The sequence below is a fragment of the Phocoena phocoena genome, chromosome 20 (assembly GCF_963924675.1).
Source record: "Phocoena phocoena chromosome 20, mPhoPho1.1, whole genome shotgun sequence".
NCBI classification, from domain to species: domain Eukaryota; kingdom Metazoa; phylum Chordata; class Mammalia; order Artiodactyla; family Phocoenidae; genus Phocoena; species Phocoena phocoena.
In genome coordinates, this window is record NC_089238.1 from 3,528,802 (window position 1) to 3,543,526 (window position 14,725).

Here is a 14,725-nt window from a genome sequence, read left to right on the forward strand (position 1 = left end):
TTTGGGGGATTTGCTGAGGACTTCAAGCCTGGGAGTCAGGGTCTCAAGTAACCCTGAGAGAACCGCTCTGAGGAGGCGAGGGGGGAGCTAGGATATACAGGAGTTTTGCAATAAAGGGCAGGTGGTAGGAACAAAAGGTTACCGTTAATAAAAGACAACCAGATATCTCGAGTTAAGGCACTTAGCACTTTTCTATGTATGGGAAGATGCAAGAGTCTGGGCTCACTGAAACCATTCCTTTGACAGGCACCTCGGCTGAGGTCAGTATCCCGCGTTTTCTCATCCTGAGTTCCCTCAGGGCTCACCGTGGGGACTGGCTGCAGTCTGATGGCTGCTAGATGGCGGGTATCCTTTGTTTCCTTCCTGAGTTCCCTCAGGGCTCACCAGCTCACTGGTGGCTGGTGGCTGTAATCGCTGATGACTGTGACATCCTTTGTTTACCGATATGGCAGGAAATATTCCATTTCTCAAGACAAAAGGAGATGTTGTGGGTAGCGGTTTGGGACCTCAAAGGGGAGAAAGGCAATTCACCTGAAAACGGAAAAGCAAATGTTTGGTAAACAAGTGTTTGCTGGGCCAGGCAGGAACGTAGAGTGGCCTCTGATCTCCAGGCCCTGCTGAGTTTCCCCTGCCACACTTAGCTCGTGTTCTTTGCATATACCTCTGGTGGCAGCTCTATTCCAAGAAGAGACCCTCTGTCTAAAATTTTTTAGGAAGTTAGGGGGAAAGTCATAGTTTCTTCCTGAGTCTCCATTGTTTTCAGCTCGAGGTAATGCACATGCTCCAGAGACGTTTTGGGGCACCAGGTTTTGCTCTCCTACAGTGGAAGCTGTAGAACAGTTTGGAAAGAACGGATACTGTAATACAGAGCCTTCCAACTCATGAATGTTATTTCTCCATTTACTGATGATTTCTTTTCTTTTCTTTCTTTTTTTTTTTTTGGGTGCGCCACACGGCGCAGCTTGTGGGATCTTAGTTCCCTGACCAGGGATTGAACACACGCCCTTGGCAGTGAAAACGTGGAGTCCTAACCCCAACACTTCTTGGACAAACTTGTGGCTCTCAAGGGCGAGATGGGATGCATGATCCTCGACTTATTCTTAGGTATTTGGTGTATACGTATGTAATTCTTCCCCCCAGCATATAGACCTGAGCAATTCAGTCACTTCTCATAGCGTGTGTATTCTTCGGGTTCACTTTTTTTTTTTTTTTTGCGGTTCGCGGGCCTCTCACTGTCGTGGCCTCTCCCTTTGCGGAGCACAGGCTCCGGACGCGCAGGCTCAGCGGCCATGGCTCCCGGGCCCAGCCGCTCCGTGGCATGTGGGATCTTCCCGGACCGGGGCGCGAACCCGTGTTCCCTGCATCGGCAGGCGGACTCTCAACCACTGCGCCACCAGGGAAGCCTGGGGTTTACTTTTGACATCACAGTTTAAGATGGAACAGACTTAATAGTAGAGTCTCTATGAAACTCACATATTGTGCTAAGTGAAGGAAGCCAGACACAGAAGGCCTCGTTTTATAATTCCACATATGTGAAATGTGCCCAATAGATAAATCCACCAAGACAGAATGCAGGTGATTGATGGCCAGGGACTGGGGAAGGGGGAAATGGGGAATGAATGCTTGATGCATATGGGGTATCTTGTTTGGGGCGATGAAAGTCTTCGAACTAAATAGTGGTGATGGGGTTGCGTAGCTCTGAACATGTTTTCAATGCCACTGAATCGTACACGTTAAAGTGGTTAAAAATGTTGCGTATTTTACCATAATAAAAATAAAGTAGACTCAATACTTAAAGTTCTCTTTATCTACAATAATGTCTAATCTAGGAAGCACAGATAGCCCTGTGGGTCGAGCTTTCACCCATGTGGGTTTAACGAAGCGTTCACAGTACAAAGAATAGATAACTCAAAGCTAGTGCAACCGAATCTGGCCTCTACCCCGGTACCGAATTAAATCTTGGAGACAGAGGTTTTTTTTTTTTTTTTTTGCGGTACGCGGGCCTCTCACTGGTGTGGCCTCTCCCGCTGCGGAGCACAGACTCCGGACGCGCAGGCTCAGCGGCCATGGCTCACGGGCCCAGCCGCTCCGCGGCACGTGGGATCTTCCCGGACCGGGGCACGATCCCGTGTCCCCTGCATCGGCAGACGGACTCTCAACCACTGCGCCACCAGGGAAGTCCTGGAGACAGAGTTTTGAGTGAAGTAGAAAAGAATAGCTTTATTGCTTTGCCAGGCCAAGGGGGCCACAGCGGGCTCATGCCCTCAAAACTGTGCCCCCCCCCCCCGCCCCGCCCCGCCCCGCCCCCTTGGAGAGGGTAGTGAGAAGTTTTATAGTAATGGTTCAAAGAGGCTGTGATCAGCTCATGGACATTTCTTCTGACTGGTTGGTAGTGAGGTAAGTGGAAGTCAGCGTCATCAACCTTCAAGTTACAACTGGCCTGGGGTGTACCTGCTTTTGGGCAGCATATCATCGTTAACTGTTAACTTCTCCCACCTGGAGGGGTTTCAGTATCTGCGAAACAGCTCACAGATAGTTGTATCTATTCCTTGATGGGGAACCGGGACCTTGCCCCGAGGCTGCACAAATGTTTCTCTTGACTGTTTCTCCGTGGTCTCACATCCCCTCCTTCCCCCTAATTAACAACTGCTTGAATCTGCTTCTTGGAACCCAGGGAAGGTCATGGAGGCTGAATGAAGGCTATTTCCTGTAATCAAGAAATGGGGGGACACAGAAAGGCTTGGTGCCCAGGAGTCCCACAGGGCCCTGCTACGTATCATTGGAAGAGGCAAAAGGAGACTTGGGGGTTAGAAAACGCAGGTGGAGAACTGCCCCCCCCCTTTTTTTTCTTTGGCCATGTAGCATGCAGGATCTGAGTTCCCCTATCAGGGATCGAACCCACAACCCCTGCATTGGAGTCTTAGCCACTGGACCGCCAGGGAACTTATAGTCATAGCTTTGGTGTTCGGTCGTGTGCGTGGTAATTTTCCTCTTCTTGCTTCCTCATTTCTGGTGTAGGGGAGCAAAACTTACCACCCCAAAATGTCTCTTTGGCCTGCAGATTATTTCAAGCTGAAATGATCGAGGCCCAGACTACTCAGGAAGAAACTTTGACTTCCTCTTAACCACCTTAAGACTTTAAATAGAGACCCTGTTCCCAGAACAGCTGTCACCAGAGATGTCTGCGAAGAACGTGGGCTAAGGGTGGTGGGGAAACTCAGCGGGATCTGGAGACCAGAGTGCACTCTGGGTCCCATAGTTCCTGCTGGCCCAGCAAACCTTTGTCTACCGAATATTTGCTTTTCCATTTCCAAGTGTATTTCCTTCCTCCCCTTTGAAATCCCAAACCATTACCTTCAACATCTTCCTTCTTTTGTTTAGCTGAGATGGTATTTAAGGTGAGGGTTTCAGCCATTTTGGTGAGTAAATTCAGTGTTCCTGGGTCATGTATATATTATTAAAATTTTGTTTTTTTCTCTTGTTAATCCATCTCATGTCAATTTAATTCTTAGACCAGCCAGAAGAACCCAGAAGGGTAGAGGAACATTACTTCCTCCCTGTCGCTCGTCCTTTACAGTATGAATTTTCCAGCTAAGTGTAATCACTGGGACCTCAATTCTCTCCCGTTACAGATCAATATAGGTGAAGAGAAGAGAGAGAAACACGATGGAGAAATTTTCTATCTGGAAGAATACACTTTGGCCAGGAGATGATGGTGGTTTCCACATTACCCAGAGAAGCCCAAAGTTGATATCATACTTGAAGCCCCAAACGTCCATACAGTCGATGCCACTTACGGTGGTGCTGCATGGTCCTGCCGGTGTCGGGAAAACCACAGTGGCCAAACAGCTGATGCTGGACTGGACACAGGGCGACCAGGCAGAGACATCCAATTCCGCCTTCTATCTCAGCTGCAAGGACCTCAACCACAAGGGGACGTGCACTTTTGCAGAGCTGATATCTGCCGACGGGCCGGATTTGCAGGGTGCCATTCCAGGGATCCTCACCCAAGCACGGAAAATCCTGTTCGTCATTGATGGCTTTGATGAGCTGAGAGTCCCCTCGGGGGCGCTCATCCATGACATATGCGGCGACTGGAAGAAGCAGAAGCCAGTGCCCGTCCTCCTGGGGAGTTTGCTGAAGAGAAAAATGTTACCCAGGTCCACTTTAGTGATCACCACTCGACCGGGGGCCCTGAGGGGGCTCCGGCTCTTGGTTGAACGGCCACTCTTCATAGAAATCGAGGGGTTCTTGGAGCTGGACAGGAAGGCGTATTTCCTGAAACACTTTGAAGAGGAGACGCAAGCCCTGCGAGCTTTCGAGTTGATGAAGGAGAACGCAGCTCTGTTCCACATGGGCTCAGCGCCTGCTGTGTGCTGGATTGTCTGCACGTGTCTGAAACGGCAGATGGAGAGGGGGGAAGACCCTGCCTCGACCTGCCGGACCACCACGTCCCTGTTCCTGCGTTTTCTCTGCAGCCAGTTCACAGCAGCTCGCAGCAGCTGCCCCAGTGACTGTCTCCAAGCTCCGTTGAGGTCTGTGTGCCTCTTGGCTGCGGAGGGCATATGGACACAGACATCTGTGTTTGATGGAGAAGACCTCAGGAGACTTGGGGTAAAGGAGTCTGCCCTCTGTCCTTTCCTGGACAAGAATATTCTCCGGAAGAGCAAAGACTGTGAGGGCTGCTACTCTTTCATCCACCTCAGCGTCCAGCAGTTCCTTGCCGCCATGTTCTATGTCTTGGAGACGGAGAAGGAGGACGTGGGTGGCCACAGGTGCCACATCGGGGATGTGCAGAAGCTGCTGTCCAAGGAAGGAAGACTGAAGAACCCCAACCTGACCCAGGTGGGCTACTTCGTATTTGGCCTCTCCAACAAAGAAAGGGCCATGGAGCTGGAGACAACTTTTGGCTGTCTGGTATCCACGGAGGTCAAGCAGCAGTTACTGAAATGCAGAGCAGTGCCCCATGGGAAGAAGCCCTTCTCAACCACGGACGTGAAGGAGGTTTTGTATTGTCTTTATGAATCTCAGGAGGAGGAGCTTGTGGAGGATGCAATGGCCCCCGTCACGGAGATCTCTATCCACTTAACAAGTACATTGGAAATGATGCAGTCTTCTTTCTGCCTTAAACATTGTCAAAACTTGCAGAAACTTTCACTGCAGGTAGGAAAGAGGATATTCCTGGAGAATGATACCACGTTGAAATCAGATGCTCAGGTTGAGAGGTAAGAACCCATTTAAAAATATATATATTTTTTAATGTTACTAGTTCTCCCACCTTCAGCCTCAGCCCACACTCTTTTAGGAAGAGGACAGAGTCCCTACTGCTCCCTATGGCTTAGGGTCAGAATTCTCTGGGATGCCTGGCTGAAATTTCTTTCTGCCAACTCACCATTAAAGTTGGGAAACACGATGTTCAGATTAGGAATGGGAGCTTTGGAACCTTATTTTGTTTTAGTATTATAGTATACTACTATATGTTATATGTACTATAATACTATAGCATAGTATACTGTAAGACTGGAGTACAATACTGTAGTATTATAGTTTCCGTGTGGCAAATGGGCTCAGGACACTCTAGACATTTCATATAACTTCCCTCCCTGCCAATTCTTTCAAAAAATTTGTTTTAATACATAGCCACCATGCTGTACATTACATCCCAGGATTTAGTTATCTTATAACTGGGTGTTGGTACCTTTTGATCAGCTCACCACTTTATTAAAAAATAAAATAAATTTATTTATTTTTGGCCGCGTTGGGTCTTTGTCGCCGCACACGGGCTTTCTCTAGTTGTGGCGAGTGGGGGCTACTCTCCGTTGCAGTGCGCGGGCTTCTCATTGCGGTGGCTTCTCTTGTTGTGGCGCACGGGCTTAGTTTCTCCCTGGCACGTGGGATCTTCCCAGACCAGGGCTTGAACCCATGTCCCTTGCATTGGCAGGCGGATTCTTAACCACTGCGCCACCAGGGAAGTCCGTTACTTGTCTTTCCGATGATGGTCATTCTTACAGGTGTGAGGTGGTATCTCACTGTGGTTTTGATTTGTTTCCGTGGTGATTAGTGATGTTGAATATTTTTCATGTCCCTGTTGTCCATTCGTATGTCATCTTTGGAAAAATGTCTATTCAGGTCCTCGGCCCACGTGTTACAATCGTTTTTCTTTTCTGTTGAGTTGAGTTGTATGAGTTCTTTATAGATTTGAGATACTAACCCCTATCCGACATACAGTATGCAGACATTTTCTCCCATTTAGTAGGTTCACGTTTATTTTGCTGATACTTTTCTTGGCTGAGCAGCCTACCCGTTCCTGTTGCTTTTCCTGTACGTGCTTTTCATAGGTGGTCTTGTCGATGCCTTTCTCCTAGGTCACAGCACGACCATCATTCTCTTCTCCTCTGGGCAGATCTCTGCTCTGTGTTCAGTTCAAACGAGCACCTGAACTTTCTGGATGTGAGGGAAAGCTTTCTGAGTCAGTCCTCAGTGAGGATTCTTTGTGAGCAGATAACCCATGTCACCTGTCATCTCCAGAAAGTCGTGTAAGTAGCAGCTGATCTTGCAATGGTGATCCCCAGGTGTTTTAAATGTGGGAGCAGTATTGGAATGCCCAAGCAGGCTCTGACCAGCCAGGTGCTCAGAGTGCAAAGAAATGAAAATGGTTGCTATCCGTAAATGTGTCTAGTTGGAGAATCATATCCTGTTGAGTCATTTTTATGAAATTTGGCCGGGAATTTGGATACTAACCCTTTATCATACATCTGCTGTAGGGCGTATTCAAAACTCAGCCTATAGAAAATATAGCCACATGCAGGTTAGGAGAACTGGGTGGGAATTGGGGAAATACTCCAGAGAGGAAAGTTTCGAATATGTGAGTAAGAATGTGTTGATGAAGCAATGGTGCACTTATGACTAATGTGTGGGATGGGATCGAGAAATTAGTCTGAGTAGAGTAGGTTGTGGCAGAAGCAACTTAAGACGTGGGTCACGTGGGCAGGTGATTATTAGCACATCCTTTTAAACAAACACATGTTCTTTTTGATGACAGCCATTCTGTCAGGTGAAGTGATATCTCATTGTGGTTTTTTTTTTTTTTTTTTGATGGGGGTAGGAGTTTATTAATTAATTTATTTATTTTTGCTGTGTTGGGTCTTCGTTTCTGTGGGAGGGCTTTCTCTAGTTGTGGCAAGCGGGGGCCACTCTTCATCGCGGCGCGCAGGCCTCTCACTATCGCAGCCTCTCTTGTTGTGGAGCACAGGCTCCAGACGCGCAGGCTCAGTAGTTGTGGCTCACGGGCCTAGTTGCTCCGCGGCATGTGGGATCTTCCCAGACCAGGGCTCGAACCTGTGTCCCCTGCATTAGCAGGCAGATTCTCAACCACTGCACCACCAGGGAAGCCCCCTCATTGTGGTTTTGATGGGCATTTCCCCAATTAGTGATACTGAACATAATTTTTATGTGATTATCCGCTGGCTATCTGTATGTTTCCTTCCGAACAATGCCTATTTAGATCCTCCACCCATTTTTATTTTTAATTTATCTTTATTTTTTTTTGCGGTACGCGGGCCTCTCACTGTTGTGGCCTCTCCCGTTGCGGAGCACAGGCTCCGGACGCGCAGGCTCAGCGGCCATGGCTCACGGGCCCAGCCGCTCCGCGGCATGTGGAATCTTCCCAGACCGGGGCACGAACCCGTGTCCCCTGCATCGGCAGGCGGACTCTCGACCACTGTGTCACCAGGGAAGCCCCCTCCACCCACTTTAAATTGGATTGTTTATTTTTTGATATTAATCTGTATGAGTTCTCTATTTGGGATATTAACCCCTTACTGGATATATTGTTTTGCAACTATCTTCTCCTATTCAGTAGATTGCCTTTTTGTTTTGTTGGTTTCCTTCACTTTGCAAAAGCTTTTCAGTTTGTAGTCCCATTTGTTTTCCGTTTTGGTTTCCTTGTCTGAATATACAGATGCAAAAAAATATTTCTAAGAGCAGCGTCAAAGAGTACTGCGTGTTTTCTTCTTGGAGTTTTATGGTTTCAGATCTTAAGTTTAAATCTTTAATCCATTTTGAGTTTATTTTTGTATATGGTGTAAGGAAACGGTCTGGTGTCATTCTTTTACATGTAGCTGTCCAGTCCCCCAGTCCCCAAAGGGAAAAAAAAAAAAAAGGAAAACACCGCACATATTCAGGGGATAAACTTTATAAGTTATGTTTAAAATTACACAGATACATTGAAACTTCCCCCAAACCAACATACCTTAGAAGGCTTAATTAAGTCACTGAAAACGTTGTGTTATTTCCTTGGACAAATTGCTATGCCGAACGTCAGCTGACTGTACCTGCTGATGTCAGGTGACATGTATCTGGTTCATCACAGAATGCCATAGGACTTGTGTGTACAAGGCCACAAAAATCTAACACAGGCTGGTGCTAGCAAAGGTGGCAGGTCTTCTGTATGACTTTGAAAAGTTTACATTGTTCTGGTTTTATAAGGTGTGCATGAGAGAATGAAAACTAGGAGGTACATTTAATTTTTTCCACTAAGAGTTTAGGACCCTTCAGGCAGGAGCTTTGAACAGTAGCGTCTCCCTTATTCTGGCTCTCTCTGTGTGTGCTGAAATTTAATTTTGAACTTCTTCTGAATGAGCCACAGGGAATGTTCATTACCTAAAAGTGAAGCGTTGAGGGTTATAAGACCAAATGCTTGTTTATGGAGAAAAGTATTTCATAGTGTGTGTGTGTGGGGGGTGAATTGCCAGGTTTGGAGGTACTAGATAAAAACAGATTAAGAGGACTTTCCTGATGCCGTAGTGGTTAAGAATCTTCCTGCCAACGCAGGCGACATGGGTTCGATCCCTGGTCCAGGAAGATCCCACATGCCACAGAGCAACTAAGCCCGTGCGCCACAACTACTAAGCCCGCGGGCCTAGAGCCCATGCTCCGCAGCAAGAGAAGCTACCGCAGTGAGAAGCCCGCGCACCTCAATGAAGAGTAGCCCTGCTCGCCGCAACTAGAGAAAGCCCGTGCGCAGCAACGAAGACCCAACACAGCCATAAATAAATAAATAATAAAAAATAAATAATAAATAAGTAAATTTATATTTAGAAAACAGCTTATGAAGCTCTAAAAACAAAAATGAAAATGAAGATCTGAAGTAAGATTGTAGAGGAAGAGGCAGTAATCCAGGTGTTGATTTTTTAATTTTTCCCCTCAAATTCGGGTGGATTAAGCATGCTTTAAAAAGAGGCCCTGACAAAAGTCCTTTTCCCAGTTATTTCCTACTATCTACGCAGGAAAACTTATGAGCTAGCTTCATTATTGTATAACATGAGGTTGACAGAGTCTTATTCTCAAGAAGGTGGCACAGTTAGGTGCTGGGAAAATCTTTTTTAAACACTGAAATATTTCTTGAAGCCCAGAGTTTGATTAGAGAAAATTATATTCCACTTAAGATTTATTCAAATCCCAGTTCAAATCCTACAGTCATGCTAGATGACAAGAAAATAAAAAACAAACAATGCATTAAAAAAAAATTATTGTATAGTTGATTTACAACATTGTGTTAATTTCTTGTGTACAACAAAGTGATTCAGTTATACATATATATTCTTTTTCATATTCTTTTCCATTATGGTTTATTACAGGATATTGAATATGGTTTCCTCTGCTGTACAGTAGGACCTTGTTGTTTATCCTATATATAAATAGTTTGCATCTGCTGATCCCAAACTCCCAATTCTTCCCTCTCCCACTGCCCCTCCTCCTTGGCAACCACCAGTCTGTTCTCTATGTCTCTAAGTCTGTTTCTGTTTCGTAGATATGTTCGTTTGTGTCATATTTTAGATTGCACATATAAGTGGTATCATACGGTATTTGTCTTTCTCTTGGCTTACTTCACTTAGCGTAATAATCTCTAGGTCCATCTATGTGGCTGCAAATGGCATTATTTCATTCTTTTTTATGGCTGAGTAGTATTCCATTGTATATAAGTACTACATCATCTTTATCCACTCATCTGTCGATGGACATTTAGATTGTTTCCACGTCTTGGCTATTGTAAGTAGTGCTGCTGTGAACATAGGGGTGCATGTATCTTTTTGAACTATAGTTTTGTCTGGATATATGCCCCGGAATGGGATTGCTGCATCACGTGGTAACTCTATTTTCAGTTTTTTAAGGACCTTCCATACTGTTTTCCATAGTGACTGCACCAATTTACATTCCCACCAACAGTGTAGGAGGGTTCCCTTTTCTCCACACCTCCTCCAGCATTTGTTATTTGTAGACTTTTTAATGAAGGCCATTCTCACCGGTGTGAAGTGGTACCTCATTATAGCTTTGATTTGCATTTCTCTAATAATTAGCGATAATGAGCATCTTTTCATGTGCGTATTGGCCATCTGTATGTCTTTTTTTTTTTTTTTTTTTTTGCGGTACGCGGGCCTCTCATTGTTGTGGCCTCTCCCGTTGTGGAGCACAGGCTCCAGACGCGCAGGCTCAGCGGCCATGGCTCACGGGCCCACCCGCTCCGCGGCATGTGAGATCTTCCCGGGCTGGGGCACGAACCCGTGTCCCCTGCATCGGCAGGCGGACTCTCAACCACTGTGCCACCAGGGAAGCCTTGTATGTCGTCTTTGCACAAATGTCTATTTAGGTTTTCTGTCCATTTTTCAATTGGGTTGTTTTTGTTGTTGTTGTTTATTGATTTGTATGAGTTGTGTACTTTGGAAATTAAGTCCTTGTTGGTTGCATTGTTTGCAAGTATTTTCTCTCATTCTGTAGGTTGTCTTTTCATTTTGTTTACGGTTTCCTTTGCTGGGCAAAAGCTTGTAAGTTTGATTAGGTCTCATTTGCTTATTTTTGCTTTTATTTTTATTGCCTTGGGAGACCGACCAAAGAAAATGTTGGTATGATTTATGTCAGTATGTTTTGCCTATGTTCTCTTCTAGGAGTTTTATGGTGTCATGTCTTATGTTCATGTCTTTAAACCATTTTGAGTTTTTTTGTGTATGGTGTGTGGGTGTGTTCTAACTTCATTGGTTTGCATGCAGCTGTCGAATTTTTCCAACACCATTTGCTGAAGAGACTTTTTCCCATTGTATATTCTTGCCTCCTTTGTTGAAGATTGACTGTAGGTATATGGGTTTATTTCTGGGCTGTCTATTCTGTTCCAATGATCTATATGTCTGGGTTTTTTTTTAACATCTTTATTGGAGTATAATTGCTTTACAATGGTGTGTTAGTTTTTGCTTTACAACAAAATGAATCAGTTATACATATACATATGTTCCCATATCTCTTCCCTCTTGCATCTCCCTCCCTCCTTATCTATCCTTTATGTCTGTTTGTTCCTATCTATTTAGGTCTTCTGCCCGTTTTTGGATTGGGTTGTTTGTTCTTTTGTTATTGAGCTGCATGAGCTGCTTGTAAATTTTTGAGATTAATCCTTTGTCGGTTGCTTCATTTGCAAATATTTTCTCCCATTCTGAGGGTTGTCTTGGTCTTGTTTATGGTTTCCTTTGCTGTGCAAAAGCTTTTAAGTTTCATTAGGTCCCATTTGTTTATTTTTGCTTTTATTTCCATTTCTCTAGGAGGTGGGTCAAAAAGGATCTTGCTGTGATTTATGTCATAGAGTGTTCCGCCTATGTTTTCCTCTAAGAGTTTTATAGTGTCTGGCCTTACATTTAGGTCTTTAATCCATTTTTTTAAAAATCCATTTTGATTTTATTTTTGTGTATGGTGTTAAGGAGTGTTCTAATTTCATACTTTTACATGTACCTGTCCAGTTTTCCCAGCACAACTTATTGAAGAGGATGTCTTTTCTCCACTGTATATTGCCTCCTTTATCAAAGATAAGGTGACCATATGTGCATGGGTTTATCTCTGGGCTTTCTGTCCTGTTCAGTTGATTTATATTTCTGTTTTTGTGCCAGTACCATACTGTCTTGATTACTGTAGCTTTGTAGCGTAGTCTGAAGTCAGGGAGCCTGATTCCTCCAGCTCCATTTTTCGTTCTCAAGATTGCTTTGGCTATTCGGGGTCTTTTGCGTTTCCATACAAATTGTGAAATTTTTTGTTCTAGTTCTGTAAAAAATGCCAGTGGCAGTTTGATAGGGATTGTATTGAATCTGTAGATTGCTTTGGGTAGTAGAGCCATTTTCACAATGTTGATTCTTCCAATCCAAGAACATGGTATATCTCTCCATCTATTTGTATCATTTTTAATTTCTTTCATCAGTGTCTTATAATTTTCTGCATACAGGTCTTTTGTCTCCTTAGGTAGGTTTACTCCTAGATATTTTATTCTTTTTGTTGCAGTGGTAAATGGGAGTGTTTCCTTTATTTCACTTTCAGATTTTTCATCATTAGTGTATAAGAATGCCAGAGATTTCTGTGCATTAATTTTGTATCCTGCTACTTTACCAAATTCATTGATTAACTCTAGTAGTTTTCTGGTAGCATCTTTAGGATTCTCTATGTATAGTATCATGTCATCTGCAAACAGTGACAGCTTTACTTCTTCTTTTCCGATTTGGATTCCTTTTATTTCTTTTTCTTCTCTGATTGCTGTGGCTAGAACTTCCAAAACTATGTTGAATAAGAGTGGTGAGAGTGGGCCACCTTGTGTCATTCCTGATCTTAGTGGAAATGGTTTCAGTTTTTCACCATTGAGGACGATGTTGGCTGTGGGTTTGTCATACGTGGACTTTATTATATTGAGGAAAGTTCCCTCTATGCCTACTTTTTGTGGGGTTTTTATCATAAATGGGTGTTGAATTTTGTTGAAAGCTTTCTCTGCATCTATTGAGATGATCATATGGTTTTTCTCCTTCAATTTGTTAATGTGGTGTATCACGTTGATTGATTTGCGTATATTGAAGAATCCTTGCATTCCTGGAATAAACCCCATATGATCATGGTGTATGATCCTTTTCATGTGCTGTTGGATTCTGTTTGCTAGTATTTTGTTGAGGATTTTTGCATCTATGTTCATCAGTGATATTGGCCTGTAGTTTTCTTTCTTTGTGTATATGTCTGTTTTTTTGTGCCCGTACCATGCTATTTTGATTACTGTAGCTTTGTAGTATTGTCTGAAGTCTGGGACGGTTATGCCTCCTGATTTTTCTTTTTCCTCAGTATTGCTCTGGAAATTCTGGGTCTTTTGTGGTTCTGCATAAATTTTAGGATTATTTGTTCTAATTCTGTGAAAAATGTCATGGATAATTTGATAGTGATCACACTGAATCTGTAGATTGCTTTGGGTAGTATGGCCAATTTAGCTATATTAATTCTTCAAATCCAAGAGCATGGGGTATCTTTCCATTTCTCTGAATCATCTTCAGTTTCCTTTATTAATGTTTTGTAGATCTCAACATATATGTCTTTCACCTCCTTGGTGAGGTTTATTTCTAAGTATTTTACTTTTTAAATGTGATTTAAAAAGGGATTGGTTGTTTATATTTGTTTACATTTCATTGTTAGTGTAAAAAAATGCAACCGATTTCTGTATGTTAATCTTGTATCATGCTACCTTGCTGAATTTGTTGATCAGTTCTAGTAGTTTTTGTGTGGAGTCTTTACGGTTTTTTTTAGATATAGTATGTCATCCTCATGTAGTGACAATTTTACCTCTTCCTTTCCAATTTGGATTACTTTTATTTCTTTTTCTTGTCTGATTTCTGTGGCTAGGACTCCCAATACGATGTTGAATAGAAGTGAGAGTGGGCATCCTATTCTTGTTTCAGATTTTAGTGGAAAGGGTTTCAGCTTTTCACCATTGAGTATTATATTGACTGTGGGTTTGTTATAAATAGCTTTTATTATGTTGAGATGTTCCCTCTATACCCACTTTTGTAAGTTTTTATCATGAATGGGTGTTGCATTTATCAAACGCTTTTTCTGCATCTATTGAGATGATTATGGGTTTTTTGTCTTTTCTTTTGTTGATGTGGTGTATCACATTGATTTTGCGTATGTTGAATGATCCTTGTGACCCTGGGTTGAATTTAACTTGGTTGTGGTGTATGACCTTTTTTATGTGTTGTTGGATTTGGTTTGCTAATATTTTGAGAATGTTTGCATCCATATTCATCAAAGATATTGGCCTGTAATTTTCTTATTTTTGGTGGTGTCTTTGTCTGGTTTCGGTATCAGGGTGATTGTGGCTTCATGGAATGTCTTTGGGAGTGTTCCTTCCTCTTCATTCTTTTGGAAGAGTTTGAGAAGGATCAGTGTAAGTTCTTCTTCATTAGTTTAGTAGAATTCACCTGTGGAGCCATCTGGTCATGGACTTGTGTTTGTAGGGAGTTTTAAAAATTACGGATTCTATTTCACTTCTAGTGATAAGTTTGTTCAAATTATCTATTTCTTTTTGATTCAGTTTTGGTTGGCTGTATGTTTCCAGAAACTTGTCTGTTTCTTCTAGGTTATCAAATTTGTTGGCATATAATTGTTCATAGCATTCTCTTATGTTTTTTAGTATTTCTGCAGTATCAGTTGTGATTTCTCATCTTTCATTTCTTTTGTTTATTTGGGTCTTCTCTTTTCTTCTTGGTAAGCCTGGCCAGAGGTTTGTCAATGTTGTTTACTCCTTCAGAGAACCAGCTCTTGGTTTTATTGATTTTTTTTTTGTATTTTTTAATCTCTATTTTATTTATTTCCTCTCTGATCTTTATTTCCTAACTTCTGCTGATTTTAGGTTAGGTTTTGTTCTTTTTTTCTAATTCTTTTA

At 43.0% G+C, this 14,725-nt stretch overlaps 1 protein-coding gene across 1 annotated transcript in view; it reads left to right on the forward strand.

The window, feature by feature from the left end:
- Positions 1-3,386: 3,386 nt before the first annotated feature.
- Positions 3,387-14,725, forward strand: part of NLRP12 (NLR family pyrin domain containing 12) — a 726,895-nt gene continuing 715,556 nt past the window's right edge. The window contains 3 exon segments of the mRNA XM_065899072.1: positions 3,387-3,398; positions 3,643-5,225; positions 6,339-6,536. Of these exon segments, the coding sequence (XP_065755144.1) occupies positions 3,387-3,398; positions 3,643-5,225; positions 6,339-6,536 (1,793 nt within the window).